Below are 25,265 nucleotides of genomic sequence, written 5' to 3' on the forward strand. Positions count from 1 at the left end.
ACAGCAGGACACAGTGCCAGTTACCCAGTCCTGACTGTGCTATTACATCTCGGAGCTGGCGTGTCACAGCAGGACACAGTGCCAGTTACCCAGTCCTGACTGTGCTATTACATCTCGGAGCTGGCGTGTAACAGCAGGACACAGTGCCAGTTACCCAGTCCTGACTGTGCTATTACATGGCTAGATAAGCACAGTGGTCCCGTGATTTCCTCTGTCCAGAGCACTTTAATACTGACGACCAGCAGAGCAGGACAGAAACCACACAATGCAGAACGAAACATTGCAGGAAAAACACAAACACAGCTTTTATTGTCAGAATTATTATCATATACAAATCATTTTATTGCACAATTCTATTAAATATACAGCTTCAGCCCTCTATTCATAGACTTAACACACTCCATGTAACAAACCAGCCCGAGACCTGAAACACTCTTTAAGAAAAGTTGGCCAATAGAAATTTGCACTGAATGGTCAGCTTTCCAACGTGTTTATCATCGATTACATGGCTGGTTTTTATAAATATGCTTTACTTCACCTCTCTATACTTTATTACACTTTGCTGTGCTGTTACTGTGGGACACATTATATAAGGGGTGACTCCTGACGGGGGGGGTCTTGCATTGCGTGTCCTTCTATTTTTATTTCACAAGAGATTTTTTTTCTCCCCACAGCAGCAGCAGTCGGACAGGGTGATCCCCCTTGACCCCCCCATCCTACATAATATGCATTCAAATCCTTTAATTCAAACCTTTGAAAGAAAAATGTAACGTTGCAATATCCGTATGCCAGCTTCTTAGAACTGATCACTTTTAAAATCTTCACATGTATCTTCCACCCTCTCCCTCTCCACACTACTACAACTTTACAAAAGAAACAACTATCAGAACAAAAAGAAACATAAATCAATGGGAGTTCTGGATTTACAGGCAGCAGTGGTGAGCTTTGTGTTTTTAAATGGCCTGGGTGTGGAAGTAAGCATTCCCTCTCCTTGAAGCATTCATACACTAGAGCACAGTAACTAGCGTAATGGAGATGGCCCGTCTTGGTGTTTGCACACAGCATCATGACTCGATACGAGAAGGAACCGGGTCGGCAGCGGGGTTAGCGTGCCACACCAGGCACAGCCAGCCACTGGCAGCCCGTCACAAACGATCAATGTCATTTCACTGCGGAGATAAAGTAATCTGGGATATTGGCGTTTATTCTGAATTCCTCACTTCCGGAGCAGAGGAGACACATCTCTGTTCAGATCTGCGTTTCACACACCTTCAAGTATTCTGTGGTGCTGTAGAGATATACAAACAGTGCTATTAAAGTGAATCAATCCATTCAAATGTGTGACAGTGCAGAGACCAGGCTTCATCAGCGCTCACTGAGTGTGCATTGTGCAACGCCCCAGTCGTTAAACACATTAAAACAAAGACAGCAACACTGAGGAGGGGAGTCTCTGAAACGAACACCAAGCCAGGTGAGAAATCGTGGTTCAGAACACGAAGTGAAACGACGCCGTGGCCAAACAGAGGCCCGCGCCGTGGCCAAACAGAGGCCCGCGCCGTGGCCAACAGAGGCCCGCGGCGTGGCCAAACAGAGGCCCGCGCCGTGGCCAAACAGAGGCCCGCGGCGTGGCCAAACAGAGGCCCGCGCCGTGGCCAAACAGAGGCCCGCGCCGTGGCCAAACAGAGGCCCGCGCCGTGGCCAAACAGAGGCCCGCGCCGTGGCCAAACAGAGGCCCGCGGCGTGGCCAAACAGAGGCCCGCGGCGTGGCCAAACAGAGGCCCGCGGCGTGGCCAAACAGAGGCCCGCGGCGTGGTTAACAGCCCACAATAAACCTGAAGGAGGATAGAACGTGAATACAAAAACAAATAATTATTACAGCCCCGTGCAGCACAGGCAGCCCGTAGGGTAGAAAAACACCTCGTTCTCAGACTTCCTGCTGAATAAAACTCATGCAGGAGGGTGGCTTTCAAGATCTAAACAAACACTGGATTATTCTTTTAAATTTCAAATACACTGAAAAACGATAATTCATACCGCATTATAGTAAAAACATCCACTTATAAATTCTGTTATACGAGAACAGCACGCAATACACAGACACTATAAGAGTCAAAACTCAAAGCATGTTAACAAAGCATGGCTTGGGAGCCAGCCCGTCGGTAAATGAGCTCCCCTTTCCAAATGTCCCGAATACTCCAGCACAGTCCATGGTGTGAAGAATGCTGTGTAACTCAGCCCTCAGTGTGGTCCCGCCCCCTCCCCATTGTGAAGTCACACCGCTGTCTTTCCCCATAGGATGCTCTGCAGCTGCGTGGGCTGGGTCAGCTGCTCTTTCCGCTCCGCCCCCTGCTCCTCCTCGTCCAATAGCTGCTGCATGTAGCAGGATGTGCCCAATAGGACGTGGCCTGTGGCCTGCATGGAGAAGAGGGTCCAGCGCAGGGCCTCCCTGAAACAAACAAACAAACAAACAAACAAAATCACAAGACAAACGTCTTGGTCTCTCGGTGCCTTCGATGATGAAAGAGAGATCCCACTCATGTGCTTCTATCACTGCTCCCCTCGATATTTCAAACACAAGTTTAAGTCACTTCACAAATTCACCGTTTACGGTATTTCAGGGATGGCAATAAGACTCCCATTGCACAGCAGTGTGATCCATTCCTGGTTTTACTGCGAGTTTAAGAAGACTCACCTGAGCTTGTTACCTATACACACTGTGGCTGATGAAGCCTCTAGTAACCCTGGACTGCGCGACTGCTGTGCAATAGGAGTCCAATTCACATCCCTGCAGTTCACGTGAGAGTCCGAGTGAAACCGAGAGCAAGCACTGCAGCTGCAATGAAGACGTTTACTACACTGAGGTCAGGCTCAATAGTTACTTTTACTTCAAACAGAAACACAGGTCTTTAATTAGTCTCTGCACAGAGGAAGAGAGAGAGACACCCTGTGTCTCTAGCTCTGATATTCACTCACATGGTTATTCCTCTCTGTGTGTGTCTAGCTCTGATATTCACTCACATGGTTATTCCTCTCTGTGTGTCTCTAGCTCTGATATTCACTCACATGGTTATTCCTCTCTGTGTGTCTCTAGCTCTGATATTCACTCACATGGTTATTCCTCTCTGTGTCTCTAGCTCTGATATTCACTCACATGGTTATTCCTCTCTGTGTGTCTCTAGCTCTGATATTCACTCACATGGTTATTCCTCTCTGTGTCTCTAGCTCTGATATTCACTCACATGGTTATTCCTCTCTGTGTGTCTCTAGCTCTGATATTCACTCACATGGTTATTCCTCTCTCTGTGTGTCTCTAGCTCTGATATTCACTCACATGGTTATTCCTGTCTGATATTCACTCACATGGTTATTCCTCTCTGTGTGTCTCTAGCTCTGATATTCACTCACATGGTTATTCCTCTCTGTGTGTCTCTAGCTCTGATATTCACTCACATGGTTATTCCTGTCTGATATTCACTCACATGGTTATTCCTCTCTGTGTGTCTCTAGCTCTGATATTCACTCACATGGTTATTCCTCTCTGTGTGTCTCTAGCTCTGATATTCACTCACATGGTTATTCCTCTCTGTGTGTCTCTAGCTCTGATATTCACTCACATGGTTATTCCTCTCTGTGTGTCTCTAGCTCTGATATTCACTCACATGGTTATTCCTCTCTGTGTGTGTCTAGCTCTGATATTCACTCACATGGTTATTCCTCTCTGTGTGTCTCTAGCTCTGATATTCACTCACATGGTGTGGCAGTGCGATTGCCCTGCACAGTGGTAAATTAGTGTTGGTGTGGTTTATATGTGGGAATGGGTTTATTTTGTGACGTTTTGGTACTTAATTAGTTTATTGTATGTTTTTGTGTTAATTGTTACAATTGATTTAATTGTTTAGCTGCTGTGGCGCTCCGCTGGGGACGATTACCGGTCTGCGTGGAGCAGCAGCTGAAAGCAATCAGCTGTTCCAGCAGGCAGGTGGGCGTGTCTCAACAGAGCGTCAAGATAAAAGCATGGCGATCGCTGTGATCGGGGCTGCTGCAAGGCCTGCCGTTTTCACGGCACCTTTTGAGTTATAGTTTGGGGTATTGTGTCTTATTTTGCACTTTTTGTACGGTTTTCTGTATTTGTCCTCTGTGCGTTACCATCGCTGGTAACGTCACATGACCGCCTTTATTTTACTTTCACTTTCTTTTTGTTGTTAATAAATCCTGCGCGCCTGTGCCGGCGTTTCAACACCAACCTCAGTCTCTCTGTATGCTTGAACAGCGGCTACCCACGCGTGTGACCCGAGGAAGACCCTGTCACATATGGTGTCGGAAGTGGATTCCGCTGCATCCTGCCGAAGCAAGGCTAGATGGCTACAGAGAGACAGGAGGAGCAAACCCCTGAAATTTTTTGGGGGGGACAAGGGCAGACCGCAGGTAACCCTGAGGGGCTGCTGAAGGAGAGGGATGGAGCCGCTGTCCTTAAAGGCACTGTGAAGGAGCCGAGACATCCCGCCCGAACGCCAGAGAGGCCGAGGAGGGTCCGTCCCCGAGAGCTGCAGAAGGAGGAGTTCCGGTCCTGGAAGCTGGCGAGGGAGGAGGAGAGACTGCCTGCCCGGACGCCAGCGGGAGGAACTGCCTGCCGAGCGTCAGCGAAGGAGGACCTGTCGTTTGTGGGGGATCGTCTCAGAAGGAGGCGGGTCAATCCTCTGGAGAGGAGCCCCGTGAAGGGACACTGGGTTTAGGGGGTAAGCGGGGTTGAATGGGCGCCCCCTTATAGAAGCCCTGGGGGTTAATAATTGTTGGTGTGTTAATGGTTGCATGTGAGTAGATTGTTAGTAGAGTATTGTATAAATGATGGTGATGGGAAATAGTAATGGTGATGGTAATGATAAATTATCGAGATAATGGTGATAAATTGTATTGATGATACTGTGGTGATAGCATTGGAGCCAGTTAGCTGTTTGGTGGCTGGTTGAGGCTGGCTGGGCTCGAATGTTCCCTCCCACCCACCCATATGTAGTGTGTTAAAAAAAATAAATAAATAAAATTAAATAAGTGAATGGTGTTGTCGGATGAACCCTTGGGGCTCATCCTAAGGAGGGAGGTATGTGGCAGTGCGATTGCCCTGCACAGTGGTAAATTAGTGTTGGTGTGGTTTATATGTGGGAATGGGTTTATTTTGTGACGTTTTGGTACTTAATTAGTTTATTGTATGTTTTTGTGTTAATTGTTACAATTGATTTAATTGTTTAGCTGCTGTGGCGCTCCGCTGGGGACGATTACCGGTCTGCGTGGAGCAGCAGCTGAAAGCAATCAGCTGTTCCAGCAGGCAGGTGGGCGTGTCTCAACAGAGCGTCAAGATAAAAGCATGGCGATCGCTGTGATCGGGGCTGCTGCAAGGCCTGCCGTTTTCACGGCACCTTTTGAGTTATAGTTTGGGGTATTGTGTCTTATTTTGCACTTTTTGTACGGTTTTCTGTATTTGTCCTCTGTGCGTTACCATCGCTGGTAACGTCACATGACCGCCTTTATTTTACTTTCACTTTCTTTTTGTTGTTAATAAATCCTGCGCGCCTGTGCCGGCGTTTCAACACCAACCTCAGTCTCTCTGTATGCTTGAACAGCGGCTACCCACGCGTGTGACCCGAGGAAGACCCTGTCACACATGGTTATTCCTCTCTGTGTGTCTCTAGCTCTGATATTCACTCACATGGTTATTCCACTCTGTGTGTGTCTAGCTCTGATATTCACTCACATGGTTATTCCTCTCTGTGTCTCTAGCTCTGATATTCACTCACATGGTTATTCCTCTCTGTGTCTCTAGCTCTGATATTCACTCACATGGTTATTTCTCTGTCTGATATTCACTCACACGGTTATTCCTCTCTCTGATATTCACACTCACTTCATCATCTTCTTGGCCCCATAGCAGCGCAGGTCATATGACACGGTGTACATGCCATACAGGGTGGCCTTCACGTTCAGGCAGCCAATAAAATCGCGGGGGTTCGTCTTGTAGAGGTCAAAGGTGATCCTGGCGACATCCTTCCTGCGGCGAGGCCTGTCCGTGAGGTGCAAGCGGTACTCTCCATTCTGAAAGACAGACAGACAGTGAGCATGTGGAGACTCAGAGGAAGCTGTCACTGTGTATCGTGATGCACCTGACAGACAGACAGACAGACAGTGAGCATGTGGAGACTCAAAGGAAGCTGTCACTGTGTATCGTGATGTACCTGCCAGTCTGATGGGCTCCTATCATAAGCTGTGTGTCCAGTATACCAAGTCTCTCTTATGGTATGAGAGCACCTTATGAGTACTGGACATACCAACGTATTACACATCATGTTTAAAAAAAAACCAAAACTGAAGAGTACACAATACATTGTTAATGTCATGATTCATGTCTTCAGAATGTGTCTCTGTGTCCTTACCTCACTGGGGGTCCACTCCTGTCCCTTGTCCAGCGCCACAAAGACAGTGTTGTCATCCAGGGTCTGGAAGAACTCCTCTGTGTCCACCATCGTCCCGTCCTCCTCCAGGACCAGAGAGCAGACACTGGAGACATGCAGGGCATCCGGGAGCTGGGGAGGCAGGAGCAACGACATCAACCTCTCTCCTTCCCTCTCTATCTCTCCTCCCCTCTATCCCTCTCTCCATCTCTCTCTCCTCACCTCCCAGAACCAAATAGCACTCACTGGAGACATGCAGGGGTCCGGGAGTTGGAGAGGCACCAGATCTCTCTCTCTCTCTCTCTCTCTCTCTCTCTCTCTCTCTCTCTCTATTAACAACAGAGCTCTCCCCTCTCCTCTCTCACCTTGTTCAGAAGGTCCCTCAGCCCATCAGCCATGATGCCCTTCTTGACGCTGCGGTTGAAGTTTGCGACCCGGAAGGGTTTGGGTCGGGTGGCAGGGCCTGCGAGTAGCTGCTGGGTCATGGAGGCGCTAGCGGAGACGCACCTGGGGGGAGGGGGGGAGGAGTCAGTAAAATCCTCCTCACACGGGACACTCAGCGAGCGAGTAGAACACACGGCAGAGTACACTGATATGAACGGGAACAGTCACACTGGCTGCACTGCGAACACACTGGAGAGTGCACTGAGAGCACCTGTGAATAACCGCTAGGTCACGACAACGCGAGCGAGCCACAGCGAATCAATGAATAAACGGGTCCTCTGTGAAGAGCTTCATCAGCAAGTGCTGCTAATCAGCGGTGTCGCTCAGCTGCGCTTGATTCACCGCTCTGTTACTGGGGGTTATGGAACGGCTGACCTCCACTGAAAACTGCAGGAGAGCAGAGTCAGGTTGTTGGATGTTTTGTGTGGGTTTCATAATACAGGGACACAATGCAGGCTGCAGGTACCCTGCATAGAGACCTCTTATCTGCACAGGAATGTCAGCAAACACTGAGGTCCTCGTGGAGAGATCCACGCTGGCATGGCTGATAAGAGGGGAGGAGCATAAACACTGACATGCAGACACACTGACACACACAGACACTCGGAGGTACAGCCAGCAAGCTAAACTATAGCACCACTGAAACACTCCTCTACCGGAAAATATTCAATAAAAACAAACTCCTCCAGAACATGGAAAAAATAACAGAATAACGGCTTTCCTCTGTCTGGCTGAATTCATTTGCTGTGAAATCAGCAAAACAGACACGCTTCCCTCGTGTCAATAAATCAACTGACGAGAGCAAATTCCTGGAAACACGTCATGAAACACAATTCGAGATTCCACCCAGTTCGGTCTAACAACTCCTTCTATAAGAAAAGATTGAGGGGGTGGCTTACAGACTCCTTAACGTCTTCGTTTTCAGAGAATCGGATTTGCAAAAACTAAAAAGAAACTTAACAAGTGATGCCAACCCTTTCAGCGCGAAGTCTCCCTCATTGTATTAGAAATGCTCGAAATAAAAGCAGACATCAGACACGGTGTCCAGCGACGGAAACACTGTGGTGAAATGCATCATTATGTAATCGTGCTGAATGTGGTTTTTATCTGTATGTAATAGGAAAAGGTTTCAGAACAATCACATTTAAAAATAAATCAAACAGATGTGACAGAAGCAGGTGTAGGTGTTACTGACTTACTTGGAGAGGGACTTGGGAGAGAACAAGCTGAGAGACTTCATTGCGTAATCCATGATCAGCAACACTTCACTGCAGCCAACCTGCCTGGAAGAGAACACACCACACTCATCAGAGCCCTGAGCCACGACCTGGAACACACCACACTCATCAGAGCCCTGAGCCACGACCTGGAACACACCACACTCATCAGAGCCCTGAGCCACGACCTGGAACACACCACACTCATCAGAGCCCTGAGCCACGACCTGGAACACACCACACTCATCAGAGCCCTGAGCCACGACCTGGAACACACCACACTCATCAGAGCCCTGAGCCACGACCTGGAACACACCACACTCATCAGAGCCCTGAGCCACGACCTGGAACACACCACACTCATCAGAGCCCTGAGCCACGACCTGGAACACACCACACTCATCAGAGCCCTGAGCCACGACCTGGAACACACCACACTCATCAGAGCCCTGAGCCACGACCTGGAACACACCACACTCATCAGAGCCCTGAGCCACGACCTGGAACACACCACACTCATCAGAGCCCTGAGCCACGACCTGGAACACACCACACTCATCAGAGCCCTGAGCCACGACCTGGAACACACCACACTCAACAGAGCCCTGAGCCACGACCTGGAACACACCACACTCATCAGAGCCCTGAGCCACGACCTGGAACACACCACACTCATCAGAGCCCTGAGCCACGACCTGGAACACACCACACTCATCAGAGCCCTGAGCCACGACCTGGAACACACCACACTCAACAGAGCCCTGAGCCACGACCTGGAACACACCACACTCCGAGCACTGAGCTACAACCAGGAACAGAAAATCACAATACAGTACTCTGGGAATTTCACTGTGCTTTTACTTCACACTTCAGAACAAACATTTCATTAAATGGCGAAAAACAGAAATGATCACGTCTTGGACCTGAAATACAAGCGTTTCTCTAAGAATCAGAACAACTGCGTTAGATCAACGATTTCTCCAGCTAGTCTCAGACACACACTGTCCGAGCTTCAAACATCACCAGCTAGTCTCACACACACACACACACACACACACACACACACACACACACACACACACACACACACACACACACACACATAGATGTGCTGTGTATACCCTTCCCCACCCCACACACACTCGCAGCCCCCCCCACCACCACACCCACACACACACACACACACACCCACACACACACACGTGGCATGTCGGCTCGAAGTTTGTAGTGGTCGATCAGGGGTGTGGAGTCTCACGAAGTTTGTAGTGGTCGATCAGCAGTACACATCACACACACACACACACACACACACACACACACACACACACACACACACACACACACACACACACACACACACACACAATCCGAGCTTCAAACATCACCAGCTAGTCTCACACACACACACACACACACACACACACACACACACACACACACACACACACACACACACACACACACACACACACACACACATACACACACCACACACACACAAACACACCAGCTAGTCTCTCTCTCTCACACTCACACACACAGAGACTCTGAGCTACACACAGTGGAGAAAGGGGTTTTTGTTAATATGCACTGTTTCCCCGACTCTTCTTGTATAATAGCGTCTTCTCGTTTTCTCACTAGAAGACACACCCCTGTACTTTAAGACAAGGTACATATTAACACACCCTCAACATTCCAGCTGAACACTTTGTCAAAGAAAGCGCTCTGTTTCCACCTCGCTGCCAGTTCGAACATGTAATTCTGCTCATAGTTTTGTACAGAACATTAGTTTTTAAATTAAGTAAAACCAGTTTCCTCTCTAAATCTTCCCTGGGTCTGCAGTAAGAAGTCTTGTCATTCTAATACTTCCCCTCAAAGTTCTACACAGCTTTAGACATTATTCAGTTCACACTAATTTGGCTTTGCTGTGCATTGAGTACTTACTTCTGTCTCAGTGTAACCCTGCTTGACTCTGTACTGCACTGACGCTGCTGCAGTCACGAGTGGAAAGGTTCTCAGCTCACTGCTCCTCGAATGCTGGCTGTTCCGGGGTGCTGGAGGCTGTATTCTGACTCAGTGTAACCCTGCTTGACTCTGTACTGCACTGACGCTGCTGCAGTCACGAGTGGAAAGGTTCTCAGCTCACTGCTCCTCGAATGCTGGCTGTTCCGGGGTGCTGGAGGCTGTATTCTGTCTCAGCCCAGCTATGCACTTTGACCCTGAGTTTTCACAACAATGACTTCACTGCACGGTCAGAGTGTGTCTTGTTGAGTAACACCCAGCCTCTCTGTACTGTACTCCAGATTGTGAAAGAGGGTCTTAATCAGCTGGCTCCACCCTGACTGTTCCACATGCCAGTCACATGAGCCTCATATAGATCACCTTTCACCTACATCCAGAAATCAATCAATATACACACACACACTGTGCTCCCCCCTGCCTTTCCTGTGGATATACTACACATTTACCACAGTTCACTGGATTTTAAATATGCTTTATTGAACTTGATCTGGCATATTAGAGGTGCAATCAGGCAACCAACGTACTGATCGAATATTGGACAGGGGCTTGTTTACAATAACCAATACATGAAGAACACTATTATAAAAATTTAAAATACACACTTTCTAAAAACCATCAACTGAAGCCATGTACACATTATCATATTCCTAATACGATACGCATTGAGAAAACTGCACTAGTATTTAAAAACAGAACAAAAAGCGGACTGTGCTGGATTGACTGAAGCATTGCTGCACTCATAACCCTATCCGCGCATATCTCAGGAGTGACAGTGCAGGCCTCTCAGCGCGCTTGCATTTCTCACACAATCTCCAGCACCACGCATTCTACGATACTCAAAAGCAGCATCTCTCGGTGCAGATGCAGTAATTCTAGGATGGCAAGAAGACTCCTCCGATTGCACAGCAGTTTCACTCATTCCAGGTTTCAGTACAAGCCCCAGTGTGCAGTGAACAAGCTCAGAGGTGTGTCTTATTAAACTCATAGCAAGACCAGGATTGGATCAGTATGCGTCTTGTTTCCACCCCTGTATTCAGTCACTCAACACAGCTCACAACCCTCCTCCCCACTGTTTGCACACGGTGGGCAGCGGCACAGAACAGTTTCATAACTCAGTGCTGGAGTTCACTCAGACAGTGTCTTAAAGGCACCACTACAGTAAAGCCAAATTACAAAGACTAAAGCCCTGCTAAAGAAATACACAGCCAGCGAAGCCAAGTTAATGAGTGTGCAGATTCCCTGAGGGTTTCTCCCAGAGCCAGTCAAGCCGAGGTCACCAGCAAGCAGCTCCCAGTGTCCAGCAGGCACTCCCCAGCCGGCTGCAATGTGATGAAACTGGGATTGTAAAACTCTCAGCTCGGTTCCAGCCCGTGCAGATTGGCTGCAGAGAGTGGCGTGTTTGTAACTTCGCAGGGCGTTTTAAAGAGGCAGCACATGGCAATCAAGAGTGTTTTTTGGTTACAGTTTAAAAACTGCCAACAATCAACTAAAAAAAACTCTGTTAGCAGTCAGTAATACTCAGGTAACCCTGTGCTGGTCATGAAGGAATCTCCTTGGTGTATAACGCAGTCATGCCACAGAATCACACAAACCCTGGGCTTCTGAACTCCCCTTGTTCAGGTATATTACTACAATAACCAGGCAGCTCACTTTAATAATAGACTTCATTGAGGGGAGTTTTGAACCCCAGGACTGGGTGCAGCAGCAGCAGGGCTAGTGTGAGATTCTAACAGCAGCAGGGCATCACTTCAATAACTAATAATAATAATACTAATAAGTAAGATAGTACTTATTATTATGATTATTATCATATTATCTGCAGTAACTCCGCACGACCGGTCCTGACCCAGTCGTCGCCGAACCACACTCTAAGTTGGGGACGAGTTGAGGGACGCGGACAGTAAAGAGTTTCTAACCCTGCTCAAACTCCTGGCTCCTGATCATTGCAATATTAATAATAATAACAGACTTCACTGAGGGGAGTGCTGAAGCCCAGGACTGGGTGCAGCAGGGCTGGTGTGAGTTTCTAACCCTGCTGTCTGAAGCAAAGTAATGCATAAACTAAAATCTCTGAATTATTCACCCGGACTATCATGCAAAGCTTTAGCAAACAATTACAGCTTGCGATGCAGTGTCCTGCAAACTGCGGCCCTGATAAAGAAATCTAAGAAATGAGTCCATTCCACCGGGAGAAATAGCTGAGGACTGTTCACACACCATTCACTTATTATTAACCAATACCGGGCCATACTGGAACACTGACTTTCACAGAAAGAGACTGGAATCACATCAAAGTGACCTCGTACCAACGATTAGGACCGAGGCAAACAAACACAGTGGAGTGAACATGATTACAACTGCTGACTGGAGCTCCGCTCAAAACTGACAGCTATGCGACAGCTTCTTCATACGTGCTTCAGTTCTACACTTCATTATTCTTTATATTATAGACAGACAGGCAGGCAGGCAGATATAGATAGATAGATAGATAGGCAGGCAGGCAGATATAGATAGATAGATAGATGATAGGCAGGCAGATAGATAGATAGATAGATAGATAGATAGATAGATAGATAGATACTATTATCTATCTTATACTGTACCGTCCGTCCGTTATATCTATCTATCTCGTCATATAGATAGATAGATAGATAGATAGATAGATAGATAGATAGATAGGATAGATAGATAGATAGGCAGATCATAGATAGATAGATTATCTATATCTATCTATCTACTGTCCGTCCGTCTAGTCCGACTATATAGATCTATCTAAGGCATGATACAGGCAGGCAGGCAGGCAGATATAGATAGATAGATAGATAGATAGATAGATAGATAGATAGATAGATAGATAGAGATAGATAGATAGATAGATAGTCTGTATCTATCTATCCGTAGGAGATATAGATAGATAGATAGATAGATAGATAGATAAGACAGACAGATGGATGACAGGCAGGCAGATAGATAGATAGATTGATAGATGACAGACAGACAGGCAGACAGACAAATGGACAGACAGGCAGATAGACAGACAGAGTTATGAATGGCAGACTGCAGTGGTCACTTAACTGCAGGTGAATTATTTTAAGAGTGTAATTTTGTATCATCAAGATTCGATTGTCTTTCTGGTTCAAACAACAAATACAGTAATTATTCACAATTTGATATTAACTGTTACATCAACAACTCAAACTGTTACATTACAGCATCATAGGGACCTCACCCGGGCCCTACAGTGAGCTGAGCCATAGTTAAAATAACCTTCAACTCTTTAAATTAATAGTGAGTGGATAGTAACGACTGAATAAATTAATAGTGAGTGGATAGTAACGATTGATAAAATTAACAGTGAGTGGATAGTAACGATTGATAACACGTCTGGAGCTGGTCGGATAACACACTCATCGATTTTCTGGAACAATCGACTCCTGTAACTGTAACCAGTTCAATGCACAGCACCAATAGCCATTACAAGATACTGGAAGACGAGCGTTTAACACGAACAGGTCAATTACAAACCATGAACAGCTCTGCTCCCTAAAAACAAACAAGCGCCACACAGACAGACACAGACGCACACACGCCTGCGCAATGCTTTGCGGTTAGCTGCTGCTACATTGTCCAAACACTCTTATACGAGCGCCAGCACTGCATTGTCACAAACCAGAAACACTGCAATAAAGGAAGGGAAACAATAACAAACCCCATGTGGCTGGGGCAGGAAATCCACTGGCGGCAGCGTGTGTTTGAAATGGTATTAACATGGATCCCTCCACAGTCTGCACTCCCAGTAGAAGCCTCTTCAGTGCTGCTGTATCCAGCATGGAAAGAGCAGCACTCACTCTATCGGCTCACAGGCACGGGCCGCTGCTGTATCATGCACTTGTTTCGTGCGCACAGTTTTTGTTTTGCTAGTAAAAAATTTTAATGCAAGTAACATTCGCCGAAAGTAAATTAAAAACAAGCAATATCCAGCACAGTGCTGCGTGCAAGCAATATCCAGCACAGTGCTGCGTGCAAGCAATATCCAGCACAGTGCTGCGTGCAAGCAATATCCAGCACAGTGCTGCGTGCAAGCAATATCCAGCACAGTGCTGCGTGCAAGCAATATCCAGCACAGTGCTGCGTGCAAGCAATATCCAGCACAGTGCTGCGTGCAAGCAATATCCAGCACAGTGCTGCGTGCAAGGAATATCCAGCACAGTGCTGCGTGCAAGGAATATCCAGCACAGTGCTGCGTGCAAACAATATCCAGCACAGTGCTGCGTGCAAGCAATATCCAGCACAGTGCTGCGTGCAAGGAATATCCAGCACAGTGCTGCGTGCAAGGAATATCCAGCACAGTGCTGCGTGCAAGGAATATCCAGCACAGTGCTGCGTGCAAGCAATATCCAGCACAGTGCTGCGTGCAAGCAATATACAGAACAAACAGTAACGCGCACAGACTCTCGAATTCACAAATCAAACGAACCGTGGACTGGACGAATCACAGCATCTCAATTCGGGTACCTGAAAGCGTTACAGTGCGTAAGAGGTTACTCGACACCGCTATCACTCGCACATCTGGGAACCCTTCTGTACTCACTCGCTGTCAGCTCTCTCTCTCTGTGTATTAATATTATTAGCTGCCCGGCTGTCGTCTCTGTGTTGAGCAGGTGAAACGCGAAGGGGGCTGCTGAGACACTGCGGGGATCTACAGCTGCTGTTCATTACTGTCAGTCACGTGGAATCCGGACCCTCCTTCACGTGACAGAGCCTACGTCGTGGGGGGTTAAGGTTCACTTCACCGTGAAGGTCGGGGCTCCGGGTCTCAGCCCCGGGGCGTTTTGTAACAGGGTAATGTCAGTGTGAAGGAGAATGCGATGCTAATAGTACAGGCATGCATCAGTGTCTGGGTAAAGATTCCTCTTGGATTGTTTGCAATGTTGTATTTTCAGAGCACAGTGTCACCTCACACACTCACACACACACACAGGCTGGTGTGTGGCTATGCAAACCCTGCACTGACTCTAATGAAGTGTGCATTTCTGATTCCAGACCAATTCAATCCTTAACAGCAGGGGAAGTGTAGGGCCCTGGTCTGCATAAACCCTGCTCTGTTTTTCATTGCAGAAATTATTACAATTGTCCCACAAAATGTTTGTGTGCAGTGCTTGAGGGCTTTGTATTCTAAACTCCAGAAGAGTTCTCCCCCCTCCCTCTCCCTCTCACACCCCCGCCCCTCCTTCTCCCTCTCCCTTTCCAACACTCCCCATCCCCCTCTCTCTCCCTCTCTGTCTCTCCCACACTCCTCCTCCTTCTCCCTCTCCCTTTCCAACACTCCCCATCCCCCACTCTCTCCCTCTCTGTCTCTCCCACACTCCTCCTCCTTCTCCCTCTCCCTTTCCAACACTCCCCATCCCCCACTCTCTCCCTCTCTGTCTCTCCCACACTCCTCCTCCTTCTCCCTCTCCCACACTGCCCCTCATTCTCCCTCTCTCTCCCTCTCCCACACTCCCCCTCCTTCTCCCTCTCCCTTTCCAACATTCCCCATCCCCCTTCTCTCTCCCTCTCTCTCCCTCTCCCACACTCCTCCTCCTTCTCCCTCTCCCACACTGCCCCTCATTCTCCCTCTCTCCCCTCTCTCCTGCCACTCCCCCTCCTCTCTCCCTCTCCTTTTCCAACACTCCCCACCCCCCCCTCTCCTTCTCTCTCCCTCTCCCACACTGCCCCTCATTCTTCCTACCCCTCCATCCCCTTCTCTCCCCCCTCTCTCTCCCCTCTCCCACACTCCCCCTCCTTCTCCCTCTCCCTTTCCAACACTCCCCATCCCCCACTCTCTCCCTCTCTGTCTCTCCCACACTCCTCCTCCTTCTCCCTCTCCCACACTGCCCCTCATTCTCCCTCTCTCTCCCTCTCCCACAATCCCCCTCCTTCTCCCGCTCCCTTTCCAACACTCCCCACCCCCTCTCTCCTTCTCTCTCCTCTCTCTCCACATTGTCCCTCATTCTTCCTCCCCCTCCATCCCCCTCTCTCTCCCTCTCCCTCTTCCACTCTCCCTGTCCCCCTCACCTGCGCGCACCTCTTCCTTCTCCAGGCCTTAATTAGGCCCCATCGCGCCAGCCTGCTCAACATCTTACTGGCCAGCCAGTCGCTGCGCTGCACGTGGCAGAGGAGCACCACAGCGTGGTACTGCCAGGGGGGGGAGTGGGGGGGAATCATCATCTCCACGTCACCATCACTCAACAACACAGCGGCACAAACCCAGCGCTGCACCACTGGGATCAGGAGCTGACAAGCAGGCTGGGGTCGCTGGTGTGGATCGGGCTGATTTACCTTGCAAAGAGAAACGAGTGAAGAAGCAGCTGCTTGGGTTTGACTCTGTGGATGACAGCGAGCCACACAAACCCAGGCAGCTGTTCTTCTCTCGTCTATCTTGCAATGGTGAATCAGCTCGATCCACACCAGTGACCCTCGCCCATGGAGAGCTCGATCCAGACAATCGGATAACGGTTTTGTGCCGCTCCAGTTTCAGCACCGCTGATCCGGACTGGCTTACCTGCTAGTGGTGATGATGATGTCTTCGGATATGTGGGACAGCTCCGTGACGGTCAGGTAGCAGATCCTAGTGCCTGGGTTAACCATGTCTGAATGTTGTTTCAAAATGCAGTCATTCACAATTTCCATTCAACGTCTGATACGACAGTGCCACCTAGTGGAAGCAACGGGTTGCCAACTCCGAATGCATGTACTGTATTAATCCACACATTTCACTCACCTCCTGCAGAACTGCACGCTTCTCCAGATTCACAAAGAGGTTACAGCCCCCTCCTGTGGCGATCCAAGGAACAGCAGCTTCAGGACACCAGCGTTTGGCTTAGTTACTAATAATACTATTACTAATAATAATGATAATAATAATCCTGTCAACCTGTCAGCGAGACTCGTCCCCTCGAGATCTCTATCAAGCCGTCCATTCACAGAAGAGGGACGCAGTTTGGGGGAGCGGAGTCGTGTCAGCTCGCTGAAGCCCGCTTCACACAGCGGGCAGCGGGGCAGCGTTCACACAGCGGGCTGCGGGGCTGCGTTCACACAGCGGGCTGCGGGGCTTTCACACAGCGGGCAGCGTTCACACAGCGGGCTGCGGGGCTGCGTTCACACAGCGGGCTGCGTTCACACGGCGGGCTGCGGGGCAGCGTTCACACGGCGGGCTGCGGGGCTGCGTTCACACAGCGGGCTGCGGGGCTGCGTTCACACAGCGGGCTGCGGGGCAGCGTTCACACAGCGGGCAGCGGGGCTGCGGGCAGCGTTCACACGTTCACACAGCGGGCTGCGGGGCTGCGTTCACACAGCGGGCAGCGTTCACACAGCGGGCAGCGGCGGGCAGCGGGGCTGCGTTCACACAGCGGGCGCGTTCACACAGCGGGCTGCGGGGCTGCGTTCACACAGCGGGCTGCGGGGCTGCGTTCACACAGCGGGCTGCGGGGCTGCGTTCACACAGGCGGGCTGCGGGGCAGCGTTCACACAGCGGGCTGCGGGGCTGCGTTCACACAGCGGGCAGCGTTCACACGGCGGGCTGCGGGCAGCGTTCACACGGCGGGCTGCGGGGCTGCGTTCACACGGCGGGCTGCGGGGCTGCGTTCACACGGCGGGCTGCGTTCGTTCACACGGCGGGCTGCGGGGCTGCGTTCACACGGCGGGCTGCGGGGCTGCGTTCACACGGCGGGCTGCGGGGCTGCGTTCACACGGCGGGCTGCGGGGCAGCGTTCACACGGCGGGCTGCGGGGCTGCGTTCACACGGCGGGCTGCGGGGCTGCGTTCACACGGCGGGCTGCGGGGCTGCGTTCACACGGCGGGCTGCGGGGCTGCGTTCACACGGCGGGCTGCGGGGCTGCGTTCACACGGCGGGCTGCGGGGCTGCGTTCACACGGCGGGCTGCGGGGCTGCGTTCACACGGCGGGCTGCGGGGCTGCGTTCACACGGCGGGCTGCGGGGCTGCGTTCACACGGCGGGCTGCGGGGCTGCGTTCACACGGCGGGCTGCGGGGCTGCGTTCACACGGCGGGCTGCGGGGCTGCGTTCACACGGCGGGCTGCGGGGCTGCGTTCACACGGCGGGCTGCGGGGCAGCGTTCACACGGCGGGCTGCGGGGCTGCGTTCACACGGCGGGCTGCGGGGCTGCGTTCACACGGCGGGCTGCGGGGCTGCGTTCACACGGCGGGCTGCGGGGCTGCGTTCACACGCGCGGGCTGCGTTCACACGGCGGGCTTGCGTTCACACGGCGGGCGCCTCAGTGCGTTTTGCAGACTGGGTTGCATCGTGACCCCGAGGTGACCCGAGTCTGAACTCGGAGCCGCAGCGCGAGGTTCTGGGGGCGCTTCGTTCCCGCGCGCTTCTGCCCTCGCGCCTAGCGCCCTCACTCCCGCCCCAGAGAGCGCGCTCGCCGCTCGAGCTGCCTCAGGTGAAGGTGTCGGTTTGGCGCCTTCGCCGGGATTAGAAGGTAAGAAATAAGAAATTATCTCAAACTGTGCTGGAAAGATATGCAATAATGTCAAACTAATATACTGTAAAATAGGATGTAATGTTTTCTGTTAATAACACGTCATTGTAATTATATTTTAAATAAAATTAAAGTGACTAGGCTGGCTCACTAATTATATTAAACAGTGGCACCTGTAATTACAGTGAAAAGGACGAAGTACTTTTACCATTAAAAAAAAAAAAAAATCTGTGGATTGATATTAACAATATATAATATATATGTAACACGTATATTTTAGTATTTCCAGTTCTTTGTGTTTTTTTATTTTCTAAGGCGCTGTGTATTACTCACGTCATACCTTTTAATATCAAACGGATAGACAGGGCTGGAATTGCCTCCGTTTTTTTTCTGAAATGCCCCACGCTGTTGCTGCGCAGTTACTGTGTGCCCTTTAATTGACCGCAGAGTTTATTCAATACAGTGAATTCGTGCTGCGCTAGCCTGCCGCATGATTGAAGAGTTTGGTAGCTTTTCTTTTTTAATTGTACTGTCTTGTACTGCGAACTGTATTGTTGTATGTTTTTATAGTTAACAATGTGTACTGTTTTGTTTAAAAGAAAATGCTTTGCAATTGACAATTTCAATTATTTAAATAAGTTCCCGTGATTGTAAAGATAGTAATGTATAATTAATAATAATAATAATAATAATAATAATAATAGTTGACCACTGAAACCTTTGACTCTCTAATTGAAGTTTGGATGCAGCCAGTAAATCGCAGGCTCGGTTCGAGCTCCAGAAAGGAGGACAAGAACCCGACATCCTTGAGATCCCAGTGGTTTGCCCTCCTGTCGGAGGAGGTGGAGCTGGACAGCGACTTGGATGATGATCTCTAATTTTGGTGAGTGCCAAACCCTTTGTGCTGGTACCCACATGAGAACCTAATTAAACGAGTTAGGTGAACCCCTGCTTAGAAGGTTTATTGCTGAATTCTTTTAGTGTGAACCCCCAGGAACATTAAGTGACCCTGTCCGCTGATGTATCCAGTCAGTGTGGCTCTCAGAGACCAGAGTATCCCAACTTCAACAGCTGCCAGTGTGACCCGCCATGAGCGATGGTACTGCAGGGGCCCCATTTCAGAAGCGCTGTGACCTCTACTAATACTCACACTGGCTATTTCAATCCATCCTCTCTAAATACATAAATAAATAGATAAAAGAACAAACCTCTAACAAGCTTTTAGAAATAGTCGTTATAAATACACACACTGCACAAACATGCTCCCCTGGGTTTATCTCTTGCTTGCTTGCTTGCTTTTAAACAGGCAGCTGCATCCCTGTCCTTGGCTCATGGTTTAGTTTGTATAATAGCCTGGCACTGCCTCAGGCTCCCCTGACTGTCCTGTGTTTGCTTTTGTTTTTTGTTCTTCACCCCTCTAGTTTGTCACATTTATACACGGTGTCTGTACACCAGGGGTGGCCAAAGTTGGCCTTTCCTCTCCTGGTCTTTGTTCCAACCCTAGTTTCAATTGTTTAACTAACCCAATTAAATGCATAGTATAATGAGTTTATAAGAGTTATCTTTCCTGGGTCTGCACTGTTAAAAAAAGGGTGCATGATAATTTATATTAGAAAAAAAAGGTATATAATTGATGGACATTGACAAAATGTTTGTGGTTTCTTTTTAATCACTCGATCATTCATCCTTGACCACGACGCGCTTGAGTGACCGTGGCTGAAGCACTTAATCACCGAATTAGTGAGACAGTTGATTGGACAATGGATATGGAATGATTTCAGTTGTTGAATTGCAAGCTTGAATAAAAACAATAAAGAAAATCACAGAAAAAAACTAATATGCTACGTCTTTCAAGAGAGCATTTTCAACATCTTCGGGATGTCAGTTGTTAATCAGCAGCATAAAAAGTCGCTGCACCTGCTCTAAAACAGAATCTGTCATTTTTCATTCACATCTAGTGAATTTTATCCAAATATAAGTGATAGGGTTCTTTTGTTGCTCAGTATAAGTTGTTTTTTCTGTTAAATAAAAACACACAATGTTTTTTTCATCGTTGTAGTTTCCAATACTTGATTTTGACGAGGATGGCAACAGGTAGGCTGAAAGTGAAATGAGTCTGAGGCCTCTGTGCGTGGTGTGTGTATGTGTTGCTGCAGTTACTCTCAGTCTGATGCTCTCCATCGTGGTATTGCTTTACTCTGCTGCATATGAAACACTCAGGGCTGCAGCCCGATGTCATGGCCTAATTGACGGTACAGTATCTGATGACTCGCTGAGCGCAGCGCTTCATCCTGGCAAAGCTGCTGCCATCAAATAGCCCTGCAGATGGTGTGTGGTGTGGCTGTCAGGTCTTATCCTCACAGCAGACAGAAACAGGGCTTTCATCGCCACCTCGATCATCACAACAGGCTTACCTTAGAAAGGGTGAACATAGCAAAAGCAAAGCAAAGTGTAGTAAAGCACAGTGAAAGCAGGGTGAACCGGGGGAAACTGTAGTAAATAGTATATGCTTACATAAATATATATGATGCATCGTATTATCTTGGAAAAATGCAAAGATACTGCGCAAACATACCAGGATACACTCTTGTAAGGGTTTAGCCACAGAGTGTGCCCTGACATTCATTTAGCTGTTGTTGTTTTAAATAATACATTTAAGCAGGGGATGTTCACATGTAATGAGATGAGTGATTTATTTTATTCATTCATTTATTTAAAGGTTATTAAGGGGCTAGGGGTTTAAAAGTTTAACCGTTGCCTGAATTCTGCATGTTGAATACAGATGCTGACTCGCAGTGCAAGGGTTTGTTTTTCACATTCAGTATTTATATTCTTTTTCCATTAACACACAGATGTTTTACACGTCATGCACCTATATACTAACTTTAAGATACGGTTGCTACTGTTGCATTTATTCGATGTTCTGGGCCCTGCACAGCCTAAGGCTGGCCCTGCATGTATATGTTTTAGGCAAAACTGCTGCTCTGATTGGTTCAATAAAATAAGCCACAGAACTCGATTGGAGGAATTAAAATGACACTTGCTTTCTAATTGGTTACAGAGTTTCCAAATAAGTTAAAGTTTAAGCGCTTGGGAAATTCATTCTGAGAGGATACATATCGTTTTGTTTTGTGATTCCAGCCAGTCTAATGCATCATCATAAAGACAAAAACACACCACTGGAGAGTAGAATAAATGATGAGTTCTAGTTTATTACTGTTCAATCGTCTGTGTCTCTCCCCATCTTACCTGCCAATCACTCCATAAGGACAGGACAATATTTACAGAATATACAGACACTATGTGGTGTTACAGTGCCGCACACTGCCCCGGCCCAACATCAAACAGCGTTATATCTTCAGACTGTATCTCTGCCTCCTTGAACCAGGGTCCCGGACACTGAGTGGAATTGGGTCTGGTCAGTACTAGTGGTATAACGATCAAATCATGAGACTTTCTTTACAAGCTGTATCTTAAGAGAGGTGTGTATCGTTTGTATTGTGATGCAAGACCAAAAACAATATAGCTCTTTATACAGTGGCCCTTGAATGAAGAATATGTGTGTTTTTATAGGTGGTATGAATACTTGCTCTCCCCTGTCTCATTTAATTGTTTGTCTTCAGTTGCAAATAGTTATACTTTTTATGCGTCCGACACATGTATCGTGATACATATCGTATCGCGACCTGCGTATCGCGATATGTATCGTTACCTTGTTACACCCCTAGTCATTAAAGGGAAGGAAGAACTCAAAGTAAATCCGGGACTATCTGAAGTGATGTTTTCAGCTCATCTTTAACATGAATCGAATCTGTATTAACAGTTACACATTGGGAAACAGAGTAGAGAATGACAAACACTGCAACTAAATAACAGATACAGATACAGGGGGTCTGGTTTCAGCGGTCCCATTCAGTCCCTGTTTATCTCAGTCTTTGTTATTTCCTGCGTCCGATGCGTGCCATCAGCTCTGCATTGGCGGCGGCCTTGGCTCTCATGTCCTTGGCCCTGGCGAGGTCCAGCAGGATGCTGAGGATGCTGGTGGGAACATCGAGGGAGAGGGAGAAGCGAGTGCCGTGGGGGCTACTCCGGGCCGGGCGGGAGGGGGCAGCCCGTTTCCTCTGGGGGTAGCGATGCTCCATGGCACGCCACTCCGAGGGAAGCCCCCCATCCAGCAGCGAGCGCAGCAGCACCCCTCCCCGGCTCAGGATTCGCACAGCCAGCAGGCCCCCCTCCTCCTGGACGTTTCTGTACCCCTGTCGCTGACCTTCACTCGCCAAAACATGGGACAGAACCCCCGACGCCAGCAGAGCGGCCAGGAGCAGAGGGAGCCGGCCAAGATACATCGTCAGTGCACACAACCAGGGGGAGTGGCTACAGAGAGGGAGGGAGTGAGAGAGAACTCAGGCTGCTGAGATGCAATGAACACAGTGCAGAGATGGAAACAAGACTCCTGTTGCATAGCAAGTTCCCACATTCCAGGTTTTAACACAGGGATGTAAGTAAGACTTATTGCATAGCAGGTTCCCACATTCCAGTTTGTCTATGCTTTACCATGCTTTCCCTGTGCTTTATCCACACCTTGCTGTGCTTTTCGTGTGGGACACTTGTATACGGGTTTTGCGCACAGCTCAATAAGCCTGGCAGTACTGAAGTTAAGTGAGTGAGAGAGACAGGATGTGAAACACTGATCTTGAGAACTGCGCGTCTGCAATCGCTGCACGCTCCGGTGCTGAGAGCTACAGCAGGATATGCAAGTGAATGCGTGGTACAAACACATGACTGCACCGAGACACATTGCGGCTGTCTGCTTGAAGCATGCAATCATGTCTAAACTAACCCACCCAAGGGACAGTCATCTATATCACTCCCAGCCCAGAGCCAGACACACACATTTAGCAAAGGGGTGGATTTTGAGATTTGGAGCCGGAGGAGAAACTCTGAATTGCTGAACTCAAGAGAGAGGCAGAAGGAACAGGGGATGTAATGCCATAGCAATAATAATAATAATAATAATAATAATAATACTGTTTCAATATCGTGAAAAATAGTGTAATATACAGATTCACATACATTCCAATACATTGTAGATTCTGAAGTCATTACTCTTCTAAAAGTTTTCCATAGTAAAAGCACAGCAAAGTGTAACAGAGTGAAAGCATAGTTAAGCATTGTAAAGACCAGTGAGATATATTGAAGCATATTAAAAAACATAGCAAACCAGGGTAAATTACGGTACAGTAGATGCACAGTATAACCATGGGAAAACTGCAATATTTATGTGCAAATTTAAAGAATCTTTTTCTGAGGGACGAATTACACTGTATCTCCAGTGACAGCAGGAATATTATGCCCTGTGTCCTGTGACAGTACTATTGTAGAGGAAAAGTAATTGAGACAGTTACAGCTCTCACCTGGCTGTTTAGAAAGGAGCTGGGTTTAAACAGACTGTTAACATGTGTTTCAACAGTGAAGTACTAGCACTGCGCTGCATCTTCATGGGTTTCATACTATACAGTCCCTCTTGGTAACCAGCTCAATATAATGAGCAGCGCTGCGTTAAGACCACTCGGAGACTGTGTCTCAGTCAGTCCCAATGTTTAGAGCTCCCTGTAATACAACTATCTATTGAGACCTGTTCATACCACAGATAAGGTTACTGATAGATAATGTTAAATAATAATAACAAGTAATGTTAGTAACAAAATATCCATTGCAATATATATGTGCACACATGCACAGTTAACAAGCACACATGCGTTGCAATACACATGTCATTATCGGTTCAATAAACAGACACAGTCACTTGCAGGTTTATTAATCGGTGCACCTCCTGCATCTGCATCTGCAGGAACAGGTTTGTGTCAACTTTCTTTCTTATTGCAGTCCTACTTACCTTGTACAGGGAGTCAAATCTTCCAGAAACTGCTGCCTGGTCACCTTCTCTTCAGTGTGCTGTTCCCTGTCTGCCCTGCGCTTTGAAGGGTCTGTCTGTGAGCCTGGAGGTGCTGAGGTCTCTCTGACTGCACTCAGAGAATGACTCTCTCTATCGCTGTCCTCTTCTCTCCCTCCCTCTCTCGCTGTTATAAACCTGGAGTCCAGCCTCTCATACTGACATCAGAACAGAGAAAAGAAAGAGATAATGAAATGAGAGGAAGGAAAGAAATTGACAGGAAAGAGAAAAAGAAAAATGATGAAAAAGGTAATGAGAAGGAGATGTAATATGTAAAATTAAAAGATGCATCAAGGGAAAAAACAGATGAGCAAAGAGGGTAGAGAGTCAGAAAGGATTGTTCTCTGTGTCTGTGATACGTGCTTTCATTGCAATCTGTGGAATTAGAAGTGCAAAATAAACTTAGAACAAACATTCACATTCACTCTTATGATAAATGTGAAAATCTTCCGTTAGTTTTCTGTACTGAGCTGATTGTGCTGTAAGGATGTTTATGGGTTTTCCACTGTCAGGGATATGCATGTCAAATACAGAGGTCAGCTGGGGTGTGTATACAGTGGGGTGCATGCAGGGTGAGGTCTTCTGTTGAATAATTGTTCAAAGCCTTTTCCATTTACACATCGTCCACATTAGTGCTGCTCGCGGAGCATCATAAAAGTTTATCATCAAGTTTAAGGGCAAGGTTCCCAAAGCTATTTACTCCAA

General features: G+C 48.2%; 2 protein-coding genes across 5 annotated transcripts; both read right to left on the minus strand.

The window, feature by feature from the left end:
• Positions 1–286: 286 nt before the first annotated feature.
• On the minus strand, positions 287–14,854 carry LOC121298195 (cell death activator CIDE-3-like). 4 transcript variants are annotated; one of them, XM_041225133.1, is made up of 7 exons: positions 14,715–14,854; positions 8,084–8,167; positions 6,806–6,947; positions 6,423–6,572; positions 5,897–6,084; positions 2,693–2,833; positions 287–2,446 (listed from the first exon to the last, which is right to left on the minus strand). In XM_041225133.1, exons 1-7 carry the CDS (start codon positions 14,837–14,839, stop codon positions 2,272–2,274), a joined length of 1,005 nt encoding a protein of 334 aa, XP_041081067.1. In that variant the 5' UTR covers positions 14,840–14,854; the 3' UTR covers positions 287–2,271. The 4 variants fall into 4 exon arrangements, with proteins under 4 accessions (XP_041081067.1, XP_041081068.1, XP_041081070.1 ...); XM_041225134.1 differs by lacking the exon at positions 14,715–14,854 and adding an exon at positions 13,833–14,098; XM_041225136.1 differs by lacking the exon at positions 14,715–14,854 and adding an exon at positions 10,046–11,394.
• A 6,491-nt stretch (positions 14,855–21,345) lies between these two features.
• On the minus strand, positions 21,346–24,664 carry LOC121298327 (urocortin-3-like). The gene is made up of 2 exons (XM_041225399.1): positions 24,504–24,664; positions 21,346–22,981 (listed from the first exon to the last, which is right to left on the minus strand). Exon 2 carries the CDS (start codon positions 22,951–22,953, stop codon positions 22,546–22,548), a length of 408 nt encoding a protein of 135 aa, XP_041081333.1. The 5' UTR covers positions 22,954–22,981; positions 24,504–24,664; the 3' UTR covers positions 21,346–22,545.
• Positions 24,665–25,265: the final 601 nt, after the last annotated feature.

Source organism: Polyodon spathula, chromosome 23, assembly GCF_017654505.1.
Source record: "Polyodon spathula isolate WHYD16114869_AA chromosome 23, ASM1765450v1, whole genome shotgun sequence".
Classification (NCBI taxonomy): domain Eukaryota; kingdom Metazoa; phylum Chordata; class Actinopteri; order Acipenseriformes; family Polyodontidae; genus Polyodon; species Polyodon spathula.